At 45.7% G+C, this 19934-nt stretch overlaps 1 protein-coding gene across 1 annotated transcript in view; it reads right to left on the bottom strand.

The window, feature by feature from the left end:
* The window catches only part of FER1L6 (fer-1 like family member 6), a 117051-nt gene that overhangs the window by 35784 nt on the left and 61333 nt on the right, over positions 1–19934 (bottom strand). Inside the window, exons 16-22 of the mRNA XM_019643430.1 lie at positions 18030–18154; positions 12831–12965; positions 10088–10237; positions 4088–4198; positions 3681–3842; positions 2285–2465; positions 1078–1304 (exon numbers count right to left, since the gene is read on the bottom strand). Coding sequence (XP_019498975.1) covers positions 1078–1304; positions 2285–2465; positions 3681–3842; positions 4088–4198; positions 10088–10237; positions 12831–12965; positions 18030–18154 — 1091 coding nt within the window. The remainder of the gene's footprint in view (positions 1–1077; positions 1305–2284; positions 2466–3680; positions 3843–4087; positions 4199–10087; positions 10238–12830; positions 12966–18029; positions 18155–19934) is intronic.

The raw sequence follows: 19934 nt of genomic DNA on the forward strand, positions 1-19934 counted from the left end.
AGTGTCTTAACGTAGACATGTCTCCTTGAGCATCATTTCTGATTTGAATGGGTGCAAAAAAATGACACCTAAGTGATGGGGGTGGGAGAGGCAGTGATATGCGTATGGCAGAAAGGAGGCATTTGTAAGGGAAGACAGTTTCCCCCCCCCTGGAGGAGGCTATCTATGCAGATACAGCATGAACCCATCATCCATTTGCTCTCAAACATCTCTTGAGTACATAGCTATGATGTGCCAGGCTCTCTATGAAGCACAGGAAATACAAAGATGTTAAAAAAAAAAAGCCCCACAAAACTCTTTCTTGCCTGGGTAAGCCCACAGCTGTATGGTAGCCACAAACACTTAAACCGAGAACTCTTTCATAAAGTGGCAGGAGCCATGCTGGTGGGATGAAGAGAACCTCTTGGGTGCCACTGAGGGTCACAGTGAGTCTGGGTGAGATGAGGACAGCCCAAGCAAACACCCATTAATCTACCTTCCTCTGCTTTCTAGTTCAGCCTTTACCATTTGCTGGGCAAGCAATTTCTTGGAACTTTCTAAAAACCGCTTCCTTCTTTAAGGCAATTGATATGTTAGGATTTTACACTCCAATTTATGACTTAGATGAATGAGCCACATCCTTGTTTTATGGTTCTTTGTGTACTTGTCCATCTCTCAGGTCAGAATCTCAGCTGGATGGGCATGGGAAGTCTCACTTCTCTTTAGAATCCAGAAGATACATCTGTTTGTCCCACACGACCTTGTACAAAGTAGGTTCTAAAGATCTGTGGATTAGGCCTGGATCAAGAAACCACTGTCATTTCAAGCTAATGAACTGAGAAGAGTTTCTGTTCAAATAAATATTACTGTCCCATTTGACTAGCACTCTAATTTCATATACATTGACTTATCTAATTCCACAACAGTGCTGTGAAGTGCGTTTCAATATCCCCATTTTACAGATGCGGAAACTGATGCTCAGAAACGTGAAGTCACTTGCCCATGGTCCCACAGCTAGTAGGTGGGAGGATTAGTATGTAGAGCCTCTAATAAAAACTCTAACAAGCCTGTTAATGTGAAGAGGGGTCATGTTCTGACCTTAGCTTTGTCCCCTGCGGATGGCTCCTGGGCTGCTGGTTTGCATTCAGGCTCCAGCATAGGGGATGAGTCAGGGATGTCAATCAGACAGGCCTGTGGAACCTGCGCAGAACCAGGCACCACTGTGGGAGGCGGTTCTACATCCACAAAGACGTGATCTGTTGGGGGCTCCTGGGAGGAGCTGAGGGCCCCAGAGGACTCAGTGACTATTAGCGAATCTGAAATAGCTGAAAGGAAAGCACATTGGGTCAGGCAACTGGGCTACAATCCAGGGTGATCATTTCAGGGACCCAATACGGGGAATCAGATCTGCATGCAAATATGGCAAGTTCCCAACATCTCTGAACCTCATTTTCCTTATTTATAAAGTGACAGTGAAAATACCCATCTCATGGGGGCGGGGGTGGTGGTGGTGGTGGAGGAGATAAACAAATCAGGATGTAAGGCATCCGGTGCATAATAGGTAATCAATCCATGATCGTACTTATTGATCCCTCACAGTAATTTTAATGAGCTGTGGCAATTTATCACAGCATTGTTTGTGGAAGTGGGGCGTGGGAGGCCGCCTTAGGGGTCCAATATAAGGGAAAAAGGAAAAGCAAAGTGGGGGAGGGGCAGCAGGCAGTGGTAACAAGCTCATATACACACAGCCATACGGGTAGATCTTCAAACACAGCTTTGAGTGAAAAGAGTAGGAAACCCAAGGAAGGTTATAGCACTGTATCATGAAGGTAAATTAAATGGATTGATATTGTGTAAGGGTTGGCGGGGTGGGGCCTACAGTGGGGTGGGGCCCGGGGGTGGGGACAGGGAATAAGGCACTGGAAGGGGTGGATACATGAGAAGCTTTGAACACACCAATGATAGTCATTCGGCATGAACTGAGAAAGGCAATGAACTCAACTCTGTGCACCTGAGATCCCAAGCTGAACAGACTCATGTCCCAGCCAGCAAAGACAAATGTCAGGGAGCGGAGGCAGGAGGGAGCTTGAGTAACAGTCAAGGAAGGCTTCTTAGAGCAGTTGACTCTGATGTGAGTCTTAAAGCAAGAATCTGGCCACTAACGAAGTAGAGGGGACAGAAGGAGCAAATTCTTCAGAAAGATCCACTTGATCACGGGGCATCTCTGTGCGGGTCCCCTAGCAGGCACCTGCAGGCACCACGGCTTGGCAGGCTGTGGCCCCAGGATCTAGGAGGAGCTTCCTACCTTGCTCAGCTTGGGTTCCAGCCACCTGTAAGGTGAGGGCAAGGGGCTCTCTGGATTTACACAGAAACTGCTTCAAACAGTTGACGGTGTAGGTGCCCACCAGCGTGCTCCTCCCGAAAGCTCTCCAGTCCACCACGCAGATGCTCAGAGGCGGGTGCAGAAGCTCATTCTCAGGCAGCTCCTGGGGGGGGGGGAGACGCCACGGTGAAATGGGGGTACTGCTTGGGCTGAGCCTGGCTTCGGGCGCCCTGTTGATCTATCTAGGGCCAAAGCAAGCTGGGAGGGTGTCCCTGCCTTGTCATTCTATCCTTCCAGGCCACCCTGCAGCTTGCCAGAAATCTGGAGTATTGCCTTCCCAAGCCAGGGAGTAATTACCCAAAATATGAGCAGTAGCACTAACAGTTCATCCGAGGTTTAAATTGAAAAAAATCACAAACTTCCAAATGGCGGCAGTGGTGACATTTCTTTTTTTGTCATTATTTACCGGGCGAACTCTCACGTCAAATGAATGTTTGAGCACAGGCCCAAGATATCAACCAGTTGAAAGATGAGCCATTTAAAATGGAGCCGAGAGTTAGGGGCCAGTGCCCTGACACCTTGTTTCCCTGGAAGCTCCCCAAAGCTCAACAAAGCTTGGTGTGAAAGGTTTGCAAACACTGTGCACATTCTTTATTCTGCTCTTTGCTGATTTAGCAAATGTGTCCATTGGCACTGACTGGGTTGGACAAAGCAAACTCTTTCTTCACAGTGAGTTCCAAATTAGAACACAAAAAAAGTATGTTGAAATACTGAAATAAACAAAAGCACAGATACCAAAAAAACTCCACAAAACCCAATCACATCACTTTAGAAGCACAAGTTCATGTGTAAACTACTGCCATGCTAAGTAAAAATCATTAAAAAAGACAATCTAAGCATTAAAATACATTTTGTGAGAGTCTCTTCTAGGCCAGGGGTTCTCAAACTTTAGCATGCATTGAGTGTGTGTGTGTGTGTGTGTGCATGTGTGTGTGGGTGCTTGTTAAACCAGAGATGCCTGGGCCCCAGCTCCCAACAGTTTCCGATTCAGTAGGTCTAGGGTAGGGCCTGAAAGTTTGCACCTCTGACAAGTTCCCAGGCGACGCTGGTGCTGATGAATCGGGGTCTACACTTTGGGAGTCACTGTCAACCTGATTTGACTTACTGCATGATCTAAGCTGGAACCTTTCAAAACAGAAGAACAAAAACCTATTTTATCCCATTCTGCAACTGTGGCTTTTCACTAAATTAGACCGGTCTTCCTTGCCGGTAGTGGGCTCCCCAACCTCCAAAACATCTCCCGAAGCCAGTTAGTGAAGGAGCGGTCCCATGTGTGGGAACGAAGGGGTGAGCAGATGAGAGTGTGAGGGGCCCGCACCACTTCGAAAGCGTCTGCCTGCGTGCTGAAGTTTGGGTTGTTCTTGTAGCTCTGGATCACGCAGGACTTGACGCCTCGTCCCCCACACTCGATAACAGCCTGAGGACGATCCACGGAGAGCAGCTGCACCTTCCTCATCTCTCGGACTCCCCAGAAGAGAACCTGAGGAGAGGACCCACAGAGCTGTCGAAGACCCCGGGAGGAGCCGGCATGAAAGCCAGGCGTGCTGCCTGAGAACCACCGTTATGTTCTTCCAGGAAAGGGCTGGGCAGCGATGTGAGGGCCCCGTCTGATCACTTACGTCTCCTTTGCACCCCACAATTCCCCTCATATCATGCACCACTGTACTGTCACACACCACCGCCTGTGAGTCCCAAAGATCATCTCAATCCTTCCGGGCACCATACCTCCACTCGGTAATTACTCAACACTGGCCGAATGCTGGCAGGAACCGAGTATATCTGGGTGACATCTGGTGGGTCGATGGGAGGGAGCCCTTGCAGCCCAGAAGAAGGGACCTACCACATAGAACAAGTGCTGGTTAAAAGGAGGAGGGGAGGCTAGGAAGGCTGACAGTGCCACACAATTACCTTATCCGCACGACAGTCATTATTCACCCATCCCTCCAACTCCCTCCCGTCTGGCAGCCATCAGCTTGTTCTTTGTATCTGAGTTTGTTTCTGTTTCGTTCGTTCATTTTGATTTTTCAATTCCACATATAATGAAATCATATGGTGCTTGTCTTTCTACTGATGGGGTTAAGAAGTACAAATTGGCAGTTGTAAAAATAGTCACAGGGATGTGAAGCACAGCAGAGGGAATATAGCCAATCATATTGTAATAACGATGCATGATGTCAAGGGGTACTAGACTTATAGGGGGAATCACTTCATAAATTATATAAATGTCTAACCGCAATGCTGTACACCTGAAACGAATATAATATTATATATCAGCTGTAATTGAAAAATGAAAAAAAATGACCCATGAATAGAAGGTAAGCATAGGCAAACAGATTTCATTCCAGCAGAAAGACATTCTCATAATTAAAATACCTTCATTTCTTGGAGTAGTTGGACAGGCAGACGGAATAACAATGGAAGAGATGATGAAGGCTTGGACCGGCACGTGTCGGTGGGAATGCAAAACAAGGACATGCATGTTTCATGTGTGGCTGGGCTCGGTAGTTGATGGAAAGTGCGGAATGAGTGAAAGATAGGAGATGTCTGGGGCTGTGCCACCCCAGTGAGATATAGGCGGCTCAATGGTGAATCTGAGATGCTTTCTTAAAAAAACGTTTTCCCTCATTCAACCTCTTATCACCATCAGCCAAATTGTGTAATGGATTGAAACCTTTTCCTCCATAAAAAAATCATTATTTTAACAAAAGCAACGTTTCCAGCTTAAAAGGCAACCAAGATGATTTTACCACACTTAATTATTAATTGAGAAATGCATCCACTCACAAAGGTAACCCACATTTAGTGAGCGCTCACGATGTGCCGCAAAGTGAACAGGTTAATAAGCTTCCCGTAGGTCACAATATAGAGGGGAGGATGAAGAAAGACAGGTAAATAGATCTTACAGCCTGATAAAACGGCACGGGAAATACAGCGGTGGAATAGAGGAAGGGCTCTGATCAGATGCTGGCCCTCTGAGACATAATTATCCCCCATTTTGCACTACTACAATGAGAGATTTCCTATTTAATCAAACAGAGACCACTCTTCATCAGTAAAACAGAAAATCAAGTCTTTTAAAGGCAGACCTCCAGGATGAAAAGGTGTCACTCACTTCCTGTGCATGTGGAGCTAACAAAACTGCAGGAAAACAATTGTGCTTTATGGAAGGCTCACACAAAGGGCTTAGAAAGTCTAGGCTCTTTCTCACTGGGTAGGCCACCCCGCACTGCCTTCACGACCTGGCTCAACACGTACATCTTTCAAGAAGCTGTCCCTGATTTGATCCCGGCTGCTGTGGTCATTCTCCTACCCTTCAGTCCTTAGAACACGGTGTGTCCTCTGTGGAAGCTTAGTGCAGGAATGCGTGGACTGAGCCCGGAAACCAGGCTCTGCTGTGTGACCCTGCATGAGCCCCTTTCCCTCTCTGGGCCTCAGAGACTGGGCCAGATGACCCTTCAAGCCCCTTGGGAGTCAGATGTGCTATTAAACATTGCTTTGGAGCAGAAGGCTCTCCTTACTGGGGGTGTGTGTCTGAGTTGGCCAAGAGGAAGTGTTTGTTTACTTCATTTCATTCTCCGAGCCCCTCAAGCAGTGTGCCATATCCAGTGGGTTCTTGATAAATGTTTATTGGCTGACTGACACATTAGCTCCATATGCTCAAAAAAGCCTAACTGCTCATCTGCAAAGCACAAACGTATCACCATTTCTTTTGCACAGACATTCTAATTGGCAACGGCAAATGTGGTTCATCTAATTATAAGAAAGCTCCGGAGAAAGGGCAGACAGCAGACACTGCCAATGCCAAACAGGCTCGAGACAACAAAGACGCAGAATGAAGCAGACCAGACAGAGGAGCTGGGAAATGGTGAGGACGCATGCCCCGTACTGCTTGGCGGTGGAGAGGTGAGCAATTCAGCCTGCAAAACATCACCTCGCTGAGAAAGCGAATTGCTCCTCTAGCTCCAAAGATGAAGCCATAGGATAGCTTGGATGGTGTCATAGGATGGTGCCTCTGGATGTGGTTTTTAAAAAGCACCAATGTTTACTCATCCTGGGGCTGCCAAAGTGTCGGCCTGGAAAATGCCCCGACAAAGCTTGTTCCACAAGGGCCCGAAAGATGCCCTTAAGAGTTCACCACAGATAGGCCTGGAGGATTTCACTGCATGGTGGAGATGGAATGACTTTGCTCCCAGCTAAGAATAAATGTTGTCACAGTGCAATGGATCAGCCACTGGCTTATAAAACTACATGGTGTGTATAGTTACTCGGCGCAGGGGGCCAATGAAGAAATGGCAAAATGGTAAGAATCAGGAGTGGGCAAGATAAGGTGGGTCAAAAGACAGATTGCTCTAATGTCCTAGTGGAGACAAAATATCAGGGCCTCAAAGGACATCCAACTTCAGGACAGGGTGCCAAATTTAAGAAGGTGCCACTCTTGGCATCATGCATGACAAGCTGTAAACGATTGACCTCACCATAGCCTGAATTACATAGAAAAGGAGATGACCTGCTGTAGGATGGAAGAAGAGGGAACATTTCATTTGACTGAGGTGGGGGTGGGCAAAGCTTCCTGGAGGAGGCATCTCTTGTTCTTAACTTTGATGATGATCTTTTTCCTAAATGGGTACTTGGAGGGCAGTGGTTGGGATGGGCAGAGCAGGGAGACACTTCAGGATGGGATAACAGCATGACTAAAAGCAGAGGAGTACATTTGTGTAGTGAGGGCAGGGAACTCAGTGTAGCCTGGTATAAAGAAGCCATAGTGTGTGTGGAGTAATATGATGAAATGTGAGGATTAAAAAAAAGTTTGAAGACACATTTTGGGAGAGTTTAAATGTCAATGAATGGAAATTTGACATTCTCCAGATTTTCTTTCTATGAGCTATAAAGAGTTATCATGCAAAGGAAAAAGTTCCATAGTCAAAAACATTGGGGAAATATTAAATATTCTCAGAGTCTTCACCCTATGGTAATTGGCATTTTGAATCCCCAAGAGGGATATACTATGAATCAGTTCTCAAACTTTCTTTTCACTTATTTAGCATTCCAAAACAACAGACTTTGGGGAATATTTCTGGAGGTAAGAAACAGGAGCCATTGATGATTTCTGAAGAGGAGAGTGGTATGGTCCAACTTGTGTTCTGAAAAGAATGTGAAAGATAAAGTGAACAGGAAAAGGGTAGGAAGCTAAAATACCAGAAAAGAGGCCAATGCAATCACCCTGATGAGAAATAGAGCCTATGGGAACAGGGAAGGTGGAAACTGGTCAAGGAATGGCCCTGGCTTGGCTACGGATATAGGTACAGAGTGAAGAATTCAAGCTGTATGAATTGTCAAGGCAAAGAGTCGGGGAAAATAGTGGGGCTATGAGCCCAGATTGGGAAGACTGGGGGGAGAGGGTGCGGGGACTGCAGCTAGCTTGGGGAGGGGAGGGAAATGAAGACAATAATTCCGTCTGGGGCCTGAAGAACCAAATCCTTCTTTTGAGACAGGGAAGTTTCAGTAAAGGAGATGGAGAGGCTGAGGAGAGGCTGAATAAACCACCTGCAGAGGAAACCAAAGAACAGCTGGTGACAAATCAGGCGTTTTCCAGCCTCTGTCTCTCAGCATGTACGAGACCCACATGCTAAGACAGCCACACTGATGATCAAATTACTTTTTGAACAAGTAATCAAATGAGAAGTCCTAATGGAACCCTAATGAATTTTATCTCTTAGGCTGCTTGCTCTGATAGTGCTTCCTCTATTAACTTAGCTGTCAGGAAGCAGCAGGTCTCCTGCTCAGCATGGAGGGAGTAGGAGAGGATGAAAGGTAGAGCCCTGGAATGGAGACCCGAGCCCTCAGAGGGTCTGTAGGGGTCAGTCGGTCCAGCCCCCCAAATCATTGGATTAGGAGAGTCAGGCTCAGAGCGCTTCAGCAAGCCTTGAGTAGTGAAAAGATCAGTTGAATGAATCCAATTCCGTTAACCTTGAGCCTCAGCTTTCTTTTTCTTTTTAATTGTATTTATTGGGGTGATATTGATTTTATAGTTTTCAGGTGTACAAGATTATAATTTGACATCTGTGTACTCTATTGAGTACTCCCTGCCTGAAGTCTAGTTTCCTTTCGTTACCATATATTTTATAGAATTACCATGTAATCCAGCAATTCCTCTCCTGGGAATTTACTTGAAAAATACGAAAACACTTGCCATAAAGACATATGTATCCCTGTGTTCATTGCAGCATTATTTACAATAGCTAAGAGATAGAAACAACCTGAGTGTCCTTCGATGGATAAAGATGTGGTATATAACATGTATGTATACATATATATTTACACAATAGAATATATACAATGGAATATTAGTCATAAAAACGATGAACTATTGACATGTGCGGCAACATGGATGGACCTTGAGAGTATTATGCTACGTGATATAAGTCAGGTGGAAAAGGACAAAAAAACCCATATGACTTCACTCACATGTGGAATATAGAACAAAAAGTGACACACGACCAAGAGGAGGCTCTGCTTTCTGACGTGTAAAATAGGAGCCTGGCGCTAGGTCTAGTTTTCCGGAGTCAGCCACTCCTCTACTACTTTTACCCCCTGTAGATATTGTCATTAGACGTAGTTTTGTTTTCAAAAAGGAAACTTCAGATTGCCAGATAAAATCGGTGCCACTTGCCATACATGGAGCGTAACTTAAAAAATGAAAACAAACTATGCTATTGGAATATGTGATGGGAAGCATTTCTTAAACTTCCTTTTCCCTATATGTTGCTTTAATGGTCCATCTCCTAACACTATTACTAATAATGAAACAAGTAGTATTTGTTGAGTGTAAATTCCATGCCAGGCGCTTTCGGTGGATGACCATCCCCACTTGGCAGGTGAAATACAGAGATTAAGCAGCTTACCCAAGGCCTCACTCTAATAAGTGATGGAAATGCGCTCTATAACCACGGGATCCGCCCTAGCACCTTCACTCTTATGTATTCTCTATGTGTTACGAATGCTTGTCTTCCAGTTTCTCTACAAAGTGAGGTGTTTTGTTTTGTTTTGTTTTAGAAATTGGGATTTCTGAAAAACGGGCTTCCCTAAAGAGAGAATGGTCTGACCCACAGGTAAAGTGCCACCTGTCCTCAGTGAATGGAGTGGTCAGGGAGAGTAACCTCTCTGATAGAGACCCTCAGTCACTGCTCTTCCAGATCCTCTCCATGTCCCATTTGGTCCTGGACAACCAGACTCAAGAGTCTCAGCTTTCCTCTCCAAGTTTCCTGCCTTTGCTTTCTGAAAAAGTCATCCAAGAGAGGAGAGCAGGGAGGCATCAGACACCACTTCCCGGAAGTGTACTTCCAGTCAGGCCGATCTCTGGCCAGGTAGACTAGACCAGGGGTCGGCAAACTGCGGCTCGCGAGCCACATGCGGCTCTTTGGGTACGTTCTGTCTCAAAAGTTTGCCGACCCCTGGAAGAGCCAATCCTGTCCCTCTCAACAATTTAAAAATTATTCGAGAGCCATAAATATATTTTTACATAACCACCATTATGTGAATAATGTCCTTTAAAAATTTTATAAATGAAACTATGGTAGTTTTATTTTCATTTTCAATTTGACTTCAGAGCCACAGTTCACGAGCCGCAGTTTGCTGACCCATGGAGGCTCTTCCGCCTCAAAAGTTTGCCGACCCCTGGACTAGGTAGACAATGACTAGTGCAGATGGCATTTCTAGCTCACTTACCTGCAGCAGCTCAAATACAGCGAGGAGGTCCCCTCCAGAGAGGTTCCCACAAAAGATGGGGTGATAGCACAGCCTGGGTGGCTCATAGTCCTGATCAGCCAGCTTCACAACAGGAGCAGCCACTGTGGCACCCAAATATTCTGGTTTCCCCTAAAGCAGAAAAGAAATGAATTTTTGTCCTTGATGGTCACCCACTTGGCTCTGACCTGCATCCGTGCAATTTTGTAAATAATCTTCAAAACTGCCAGCCTCAGGGTCCCCTTCTTGCTATTGTCCTCTTATCCCTTTCCAAGGCTTGGAGAGCTGTGGAATCCATTCGGGCTCCCAGGGTAAACGCTAAGAGGGTCATCTTAGGGGCTCCCTGGCCCAAGGTTATCTTCGGGGTTATCTCTGTCCTCAGCATATCGAGACCAGTAGAGTCAAGTTAAAGTAATTGTCTGGGGTAGACTTGAAGGGCAAAAGGAGAAATAAGGTGACACCAAACATTCCAAAAGTTCCCCAGGGCAGGACATCATTGTGGTCATGAACATGAGCTCTGGAGTCCAGGCAACCTCGAGTTTCTGTTCCCAAACCTGCTGCTTTTCTGATCTATGGCCTTGGGCCATTTGTTATTCAATCTTTTTTGAACTTCATGCCTAAAAAGTGGCGAATGAAACTAATTCTAAAAAATGTGTATTTCATAATAAAAAATAATTTAATAAAAATTTTAAAAAAAGTGGCTAAAAACAGTGCCTGTTAATGGGGGCCTGAGGATTGACATAATGATGCATATGCTTTGCACAGTGACGGGTATACAGTGAGGACTCAATACCAGGTACTGTCATGATGGTGACGATGATGATGAAGGTCAGTAGGTTTGAGTGAGAGAGAGTAACCTGATCTATTTTTCTTGGTAGTAAAAGAGGGTGTTCAAATATTTTTGTGTGTATGGATGGATATGGGCCATAAGTTTAAGAACTATTTGATGGTACTATCTCTTGCCTCTTCCCCACACCTGCTCCCAGGAGCATGGGTCCAGGTTCCCCCAGGAGCAGCATGGGGCTGGAGCATGGGGCTGCCTTGCTATTTATCTCAAAAACTGCTGGAATGTAAGCTCCATGAGGGCAGGGTTGCCTGTTTCATTTACTGCTGTGTCCCCTGGCACAGGATGGGCATTCGTTACAGATTTATTGAGTGACAGCTGTTAGTCCAAGGACAGTGCCCAGATTCTCTTCTGGCTGAGGCTGGGTTCTAGCAGCTGCGCTGTTTCGTTGCCTTTGGACTCATGAACCAGCCCTTGCAGAAGAAGGAAGCTCTGTTGAGGTGGAAATTGAGTTTAGTTCAGTCACACTTGAAAACAAACAAAGCTGCCTGTTGGTATCAACTTGTGAGGTTCAACCTATTCCTAGGATGGGTGCGCTTAGGGCCACTGAGTAACCTGCCATATAATTCTTTTGTCCATGATCTAATAGCTGGGAATAGTTAAAATCAGCCCTGAAAACAAGAGTCAACATAAATCCAAGCAACAGATTTGCCAAATAGAAAGTCATTTCTTAGAAAGCCTGCTGAAGGCACAAGCCACTGGGTAAGGAGGGAAAGCTCTATGCTGGAAGAAGGAGAAGGAGAAGAAGAAGGAGAAGAGAGAGAGGAAGAGGAAGAGGAAGAGGAAGAAAAGAGAAGAGAAGAGGTGGAGAAGCAGAACATGTGTCTCTAAAGGGATACAGACACACCAGCCACTCCCACATGTGCAGGAAAGAGGGACACAGGAGGCTAGGTTCAAGTTCTGGCTCTGCCTCCAACTAGCTGTGACCTTGAGCAAGGCATTTGACCTTTCTGGGTCTCTGTTTCCTTCTCTAGGAAGCAAGATTCATGCTATCCAAGGTCCCCGCTCACCTTCTACAATTCTCCCATCCTAATTTCCTCCTGGCCTTGCATCAAGGTCAGAGCTGCCAGGATGCTCTGAGGTCAGGAGGTGAGGAAGGCTTCCTGAAACAACTGTTGTACTTAATATATGTGTGCTTATGCAACTTCCCAAGGAGATAGAGACAGCAAAGAAAATAAATAAAACTTTGCCTTTTATTTCAGACTTCTTAATTTAAAATAGAAGATTTGATTTATAATTTTTGAAAACAAAAAACAAAAAACAAAAAAAACCTCCAGTAAGCTTTTGAATCTATCCAACGTGTCAGAACACACACATCTTTGGAGAGGAGGAGGTTTGGTTAACATCCTAACAGAAATGGGATGGAAGTGAATGCGTTGTTGCAGGGTTTGGAAGTAACAACCAAGTGGGGGGTTGGGGGGGCAGGGAAGACCCAATTACACAAAGGCTGAATTGGTGACAGGACCCATCCATTTCCTTCTAGCCAGGCAAGGTCAATAAATGCCTCCTGATTCCAAAAGGCATGAAGATTTTATTAGGCAGCAATAAAATATGAGGCTAGTTGGGCACTGGGAACAAGCATGTGGAGCGTTGCTTTATATGAGCATCCTGTTCCTGAAGAAGTGTGTATCTCCTGAAGTCCTGTGAACCAGATCCCATTTTCATTGCAATCTAAAGGGAACTCCAAGTGAAAAATCCTTTTAATAAAGCAAATGACGATTATCAATTTTCACGGTTCTGTGATTCATTGTTTTCCCAGGTCAGGGTTGCCTCCAGGCACATCTAGAGTTCTGTGCCAATCACAGGCTGGTTAGATAAAGGAAGTCAGTGGAACGCAGCCTTTTCAGCAAGGCACAGCCCACACTGCCCTGGGACACTCACCACCGCGTCGCTGTCGTACAGCTCCACCACCACCAACGGCGGGGACTCCGCCAGCTCCTTGGGGTCCCCGTGCAACACCAAGTCATTGAACAGTAACATCTGGTTCCAGGTGGGGGACAGGGTCTGGGAAATGACCTGGAAGGGAGGGCCGAAAGAAAAGCAACAGCTCATTCAAGTGGGCTGTCGGGGTTCTGAGGTGCATTCGACAGACACTTATGGATGGCAAAGAGAACACGTCCTCACCATCACTGCTCCCTTATTCAACAGTCAAGCGACAAGGTAAATGGATGGACCACTAAATGCCAGATGCTAGGGGATGAAAAGATTCCCTGCCCTGCAGGAGCTTATTTAAGTTTCCCAGAGACCCTATAATGGTTAACACCCTCTGTGCATACATCATTTCCACTCAGTCCTCACGGTAGTGCTATAATAAGACTAGCTGCCCTTTATTGAGCACTTACTATGTGCTGGCTGCTGTACTTTACATGTACTGTCTCATTCAAACTTCACAACAATTCTGGGAGGTGGATACAGTTATCTACTCACATTTTATGGACCAGAAAACAGACTCACTTGTCTAGCGCCAGTGAGTGGCAGAACCGGGATTCAACCTGGAACTCTGGCACCAAAGCCCAGGCTGCTGACCTCATTCACCTCCACCAAGTAGATGCTAATAGTATCCCCATTTTATGGAAGGACCAACTGAGGATGGGGGAGATCTGGTGAGTCTTCGCTTGTGAGCAAATACAATTTTGTTATCAAATACGCTAAAATTTGGTTTAAATCTTACAAGTCTTCTATGGAGTTCACCTGTTTTGTGGATATTTATTTGACTCCATTGAACTGACTCCATTGATCTTCAAACTATGCTCACCATTTTGTATGACATCGTTTTTTCTATCATAGCGAGTTGTGATCTTGGGAGTTGGTTGCACCCATTATACAGATGGAGAAACCAAAGGACAGAGAAGGACCACAACCGGCATAATCGGTCCAGAACCATGAGTGTCTCACCTAGAAGTGGCTCACAGCCCCCTGCCAGGCCACTCAAGCGGTACCTTCAGAAGGGAGGGTATAGTTGGACTTGAATCCTCTATTCTGATGAACTGGGTGTTTGGAAACAGGTCAGTTTCACAGAACTAAGGGCTGATGTTGTTTGCAGGGTGAGTAGACTGCACCTGGGCAGAAACTACCCCATTAATATGTGAGGCCAGTCCTGGAAAGAGGCCATTCATATTTTCCTCTCTCTCAGGTAGCGCAGGCAAATGGATGATTTCACAGGTGGATACAGCACCGCGGCTGCTGGGTCCTGGGGAAATTTTCATACCACCTCTAAAGTTCACTCTTACTTGTCACTGTTCACTCTAGGATGATCAGAGAGTGATCTGGCCCAGACTTACCACCCAGGCTCCAAAGCCCACATAAAACAGTCATCTCAGTCTTACACCAAGAGTCATCTCTAGTCATAGCACTAAATCATTGGCACCATGGTCACGAAAGAATTTTTTATTGCTCTTCTTTATGTGAGTCATAAAAATAGCATGCATTCCACAATTTCCTTCCTTTCTTGCTTTTTTTTACCGTTAGACTATATTACACATCAAACACAGTAAGATTTTTGACATAACATTTCAGAGAAAATCTTAACTTTTGAAAGAGGAAAAGAATGGTTTCAACTAACCTATAAACGGGAGTTATGGAATTGCAATGCGAAGTCAGCCTAGGTCAGTGACTGATATCACAAAGAACCACATGTTTTTATGTTGTTTTTAAAAAATGTGATCTCTTTTGCAGCATGCACCTCATGGTATGACACCAAAGCAATTTATGATCCTTACAGTGCCTTTCCTACAGAAATATTTTGATGTCTTCCTTGGCACTTTGGTCTATATATTTTACTTGGTAAGATTCTAGAGGCCAGCATTCACTCATTCATTCTTTCTTTCAACATATATATTCGTTGAAGACCTGTCATGTGCTAGGCACAGTATCAGGTAGTAACACAGCATCCTGTGCATGGCAGCTGTTCCATAGCTATTTGCATGAATGAATGAGTGGGTATTAGCCTGTCCTCAGAGTGGTTCCCATGAGTAAAAGGACCATGGCCACCTTCGAGAGGTACTGAAAGGTTCACCCAAACAAAAATGCATTCTCCCACTTCTCTGCCAAGGTGCCCGCCACTAGCTTCATTTCTTCAGGGCTTCCGTAAGCATCTATATATATCATAAACATGTTCAACGACATTATTTGGGAGATTATGGTACCACTTTGTTAACACTTGGAAGAAGAGTGAGATACCATGAATGGAGCATGGCTTTCGCATCAGGTACCCCTGGAATGGAACCCTAGTTTCATGGATGACTTACTTTCAACTTGGGCAGGTGATGTAACCTCTCCTCATTTAAATGGGGTTAGAATCTACCTTATAGAGTTGTTATGGCCATTGTCCGAGATAAAGCGTATTAAGTACCTAGCACACAGTAGGTACTCATTAAGTGCTTGTGGACCACCCCACTCTACCCCACCAACACTCTTTTATTGAGTAAACACTTACTGAACACCTACCATGTGCCAGCCTTGATGCACTGGGGTACTCGTGTCTAACAAGAGACCCTCCATGTCCTCAGGACTCAGTATCAATCTGCTTGTTTGAAATCTCAGATTGCATGCTCTCCACCCTCTGAGATTCCCTCTTTTCTAAGACTCTCCCTCTTAGCCACTTAGTCTCACTCCCCGTTTCCCCCAAACCTTTCTTTCTGAGAGCTGTCTCCCTTGCCCTTTAGCCTTCAGTCACCACAAGATTTCTAAGCCTCGCGTCCTCGGGCACATCTGGAATAATTGGATTGCCTTCTGAAATATTTTGTACCATTACATCACTTTATGGGGAATTGATTTGCAGTACCAGCCCTGTTCTCCCTGAGCTCCATGTGGTCAGTTCAGATAAGAGCTACCAGGTGACCGGTGGAGCTCAGCTACGACTGCAGCGACCCCAGGCTCAGCTTTCCGGCCATAAAGAGTGCGAGAGACGGTCATGTCACACACAGACCAGTCCCCGCAAGGCATCACAACACTGACACAGGACAGGGAAAGTGACTTTGGAATTGGAACCAACCTGGGTATCATCTTGGCTTTACCACCTTCTACCTCTGTGATCTCTAAGCCTTACCACCCTCATCACCAGAATGGAGACATTAATAACACCTTCGAGCTGCAGTGAGATGTAGCAAACAATACATACACAATGCTTAGCATCATGGCTGTCACCTAGGGGCTTTTATTATGAACAAGAATTAGGTAATTGGTTTAAAGTATGGAGACAGAGTCCAGAGCTCCACAGAACCTATTTTCCCTTTCAAATGATTATCTGATAAACAAATGCCATCTGTTCCTTTGAGATATAGGTCTATATCGAATGAAAGTACTGTATGGAGACACAAAACAGAAGAGTAATCACATGGCAGCCCAGAGAGCTCCCTCAAGCCCGGGGGCCCCATCCTGGGCCTGAGATCAGCCCTGAGGGCCTGGGTTCCACAGTGTGGCAGGTGGATGATGGTCCCCAGGTACCACCCTTGGAGAATCCCTCTTGCTTCCAGTGAAAAGCCTCAGTGACAATAATGACAAACAGTCACATAAAGGCTATTAGAAGTAAGGCACTGTCCTGGGTGTTTTACCCTCTGAGAAGTATAAACAATGTCATCATCTCTATTTTACAGACGAAGAAAATGAGGACAAAGCGGGTTTTGCTTAAGGTCACATAGCCAATTAATGGAAGAGCTTGGATTTGAACCCAGGCAATGTGGCTCCGGAATCTAGACTCTTAATCACGGCGTCATGTACTAACTCTCAAATCAGGAAGGAGAAAGCAGTCTGCAGTTTTCTTGTTTTCAAGCTCATTCACTAAATGACAATGGAGTCACCTTCCTTCTGGGGTCTCTCTCGAGTTCCCGCCTATTTAGAGCTCAGCCCTCTCTCCAGTGGTTCTTGAAGGCCCCGCACTGTGGGATTTATCACTGTAGAGCCGACTCATCGTCCAGAGGCCTGCCTGCCTATCTCCATGCCCAGATCACACATTACGCAGGAGCGAGGGCTGCTCCTCCATCCCCCCTGAGCCCAGCATGGGCCTGGCACAGAGAAAGCACTTGACAGAAGCTGGTAAATGAACGCAACACCGGTTCACAATACGATCTCAGTCTGTGTATCATAAACCAAAATGCAATCTCATTCATTACCCAGATCACGGGCCTCACTCTGGAATGAAATGTCAGCCCTCTCAACATCAACCCATGTAATGGCCACCATTCATCAATCACTTATACACTTACGCTTTTGCTTTTTCACAATAGCCCTATTTTAAGATGACAGACCAAGGTTTGGTGAGTAAATGCAGCTAGAAAGTAAAGGAGCTCCATTGTAACCTCAGGCCTCTTTGTCTCAATTCCCAGAGGTGGGCAAATCCTTTACAGAGCTTCCCTCTCACAGAACAGAGAACCCTCAGAGAACAGAATAAATCCTTAGCGAATACGATCAAATGAGAAAAGCGGCTTAGCAGAGTTGGGCTGATTAGGAACCCTTTTCCCATTGCAGCATTCAGTGTCCAGAAAAGGGAGAAAGTAGAGAGGACACAGGTAGAGACCCATCTCCATTGGTCCTCACAGCATCCTTTAGGAAGTCGGATTTTGCAGAGGAGAGAGACACTGAATTGCAGAGGTATTGAAAGCGTGCCAAGTTCCCCAGCCGTTAAGTACAAAGTGACAGTGCAAAGTCTAGGCTTCCTGACCACAGAGCTGGAAAGCCTTCCTCCCCACCGAGACCCCTCAGTAAAGGGAGCATCATAGGCCTCGTGCAGGTTGTCTGTGTGCTCTTTGCTCGTGTGTTCACTCCCCACTGAACGTGGCCTTGTGCCTGGAATTTCGGCAGGCCTCTAGGGGCCAGATTCTGCTTTTCTCCTCTCTTCTCTTTTCCTCCCACCCTTCTTTTGCCTCTGGGGTTTGCTCTCTTGGCTTCAGGACAGTGGGCCATATTGCAACAACAGACTCCATGTCCATCCTTCCTTGCACACGTGCTAGGAGCCTGAAACACCTACATACCCAGAGACATGGGAATTTGCAATGTGCCCGTTTTTTTTTTTTTCTTTCCTGGGGGTCTGCTGCAGATTGGCTGTGGGCTGCAGGAAGTAGGCAGGTGGGCTTCTCTGGTTACCTTTGTGGTCTGGCAGTGGGAAAGGAACGTGACCTTGGCAAAGGGGTCTGAAAGTCCGTTGCTGTCACCCGCGATGAGGCCCCGGGCTTGGTACATGTGCGCTCTCAGCTGAAAGACATGCCGGTCTGTGGACAAGCAATGGAAATGGGCAGGCGTTAGTGGGCTTTTAGGAACATTAAGTGCACATGGGTGTCGGTGTGCAATGTGTGTCTGTGGGTGTTTCCAGAGACGGATAAAGGAGACCACAGTACCACCCGCCTCCAAGACTGAAATGGATGCAGAGAAGAGAGGGGGAGAGGCCACATTGCTGGGTATTTTGGAGCCAGACATTCTCCTTGGTGCTTTCGCCACATTGTGGGTTTTAACCTGCATAACAACACTGTGAAATGTATATAATTATCTCCATTTTATAGATAAGGGAAGTGGCTCACAAAAAGGCTAAAATACTTTTCCAAGTTTGCAGAGCTAACAAATACCAGAGCCTGAATTTCATTTGTGTCAGATTCCAAAATAACCTTCTCTTTCTCAAATGCCACATTTTACTTCCTAGTAATTCTCCTGTTTCTACTGGTGTGTGTGTGTGTGTGTGTGTGTGTGTGTGTGTGTGTGTAAGAAAGGGGCTACTCCACAAATAGTTTTTGCTTCAATAAACTGAATAAAGTCTTGAGTCACCCATCCATCCATTCCTCCATTCAGCCAGCTGATGTCATTTTGAACGCCTACTCTGTGCCATGTACAGTTGTACAGCTCTGGTCTCTAAGGGTCCTGGAGTAGTTAAGACAGTCCCTGCTCTTGGGGAGCGCCAGGGAGAGGGCAGAAGATAAGATAAGCACCTCAATCACAGTGACAGGAGGCCAGGGGAGTTGCAGGCAGGGGCCATGAGAGCTTAAAGGCGGGAGTGAGGACACCAGTTTGACAGTATGGGTGGCAAAGAGAGAGCCGCAGGTGGGGGCAAACAAGGGTCCAGTGGGGGAACCCCAAGTAAGAGTTGAGTAGTTCACAACAAAGAAAGTGTATTAGGTCACTCCATGAAGACAAAATGCTGCAGAGGATCAGAAAGTTTGGCAAAAACTCTTTCCTTTTCTCTGAATCATTAGTAGCTAGGACAGCAAATATTTCCAGATAAATTGGGTCTCTAGAGATAGCGCCTATGGAAGGAGATAATTTGATGTGGGTGTTTTTCACCCAAAGATAAAACTTTCTAAAGACAGGCTAAAAAGCAGTGAAAATAAAGCAGGGTTTGGAGAGCACTTGCTCCATCATTTACTAGCTGTGTGATCTTGAACAACTTCTAAGCATCTCTGATACATCCTTTGTCCATCTGTAAAATGAAGAAACCACCAAGGGTTGATATGAGAAATAAATTAAATCTTACAATAAGTAGAGGGCACAATGCTTGGGCCATGGTAGGTGCTATTTCCTGAACCTTGCCTTCTCTAACTATTGAGCCCGTAGATTCCACTGGCGGTCAAGGTCAACCAATGTCAGAAGAGCCTTGTGCAACACAGGAAACCCCGGGTGTATAGATAGCTCTCCAGGGTTTCCCATACTGGCTCAATTCAAAACCCAGCCTCAGTCAAAGTGAAGGTCAATCTGTAATCTACTCTGAATTCAGCAGCAAGAGGTCCTGCAAATTGAAGACTGGAAACAGCAAAATGCAACTGTAAGGTATTCATATTTATAACAAAAATTAAAATTATATGTAAAGGTAAACATGAAGGCATTCATAGAAAATATCTACACAGGAGAAAGGATTACATAAAGCATGCTGAATTCCCAGAAGTCGCCAAGCCAGCGAGCAAGCTACAGAAACACGAATGACCTCATTGATACCAATTTCCATTGGGTCCTTACAGGGAAATGTAAATGTTTGTTGTTTATGGGTCAAATCTCCAAAGCCCTGTA

This window comes from Hipposideros armiger, unplaced genomic scaffold (assembly GCF_001890085.2).
Source record: "Hipposideros armiger isolate ML-2016 unplaced genomic scaffold, ASM189008v1 scaffold_78, whole genome shotgun sequence".
Lineage (NCBI taxonomy): Eukaryota > Metazoa > Chordata > Mammalia > Chiroptera > Hipposideridae > Hipposideros > Hipposideros armiger.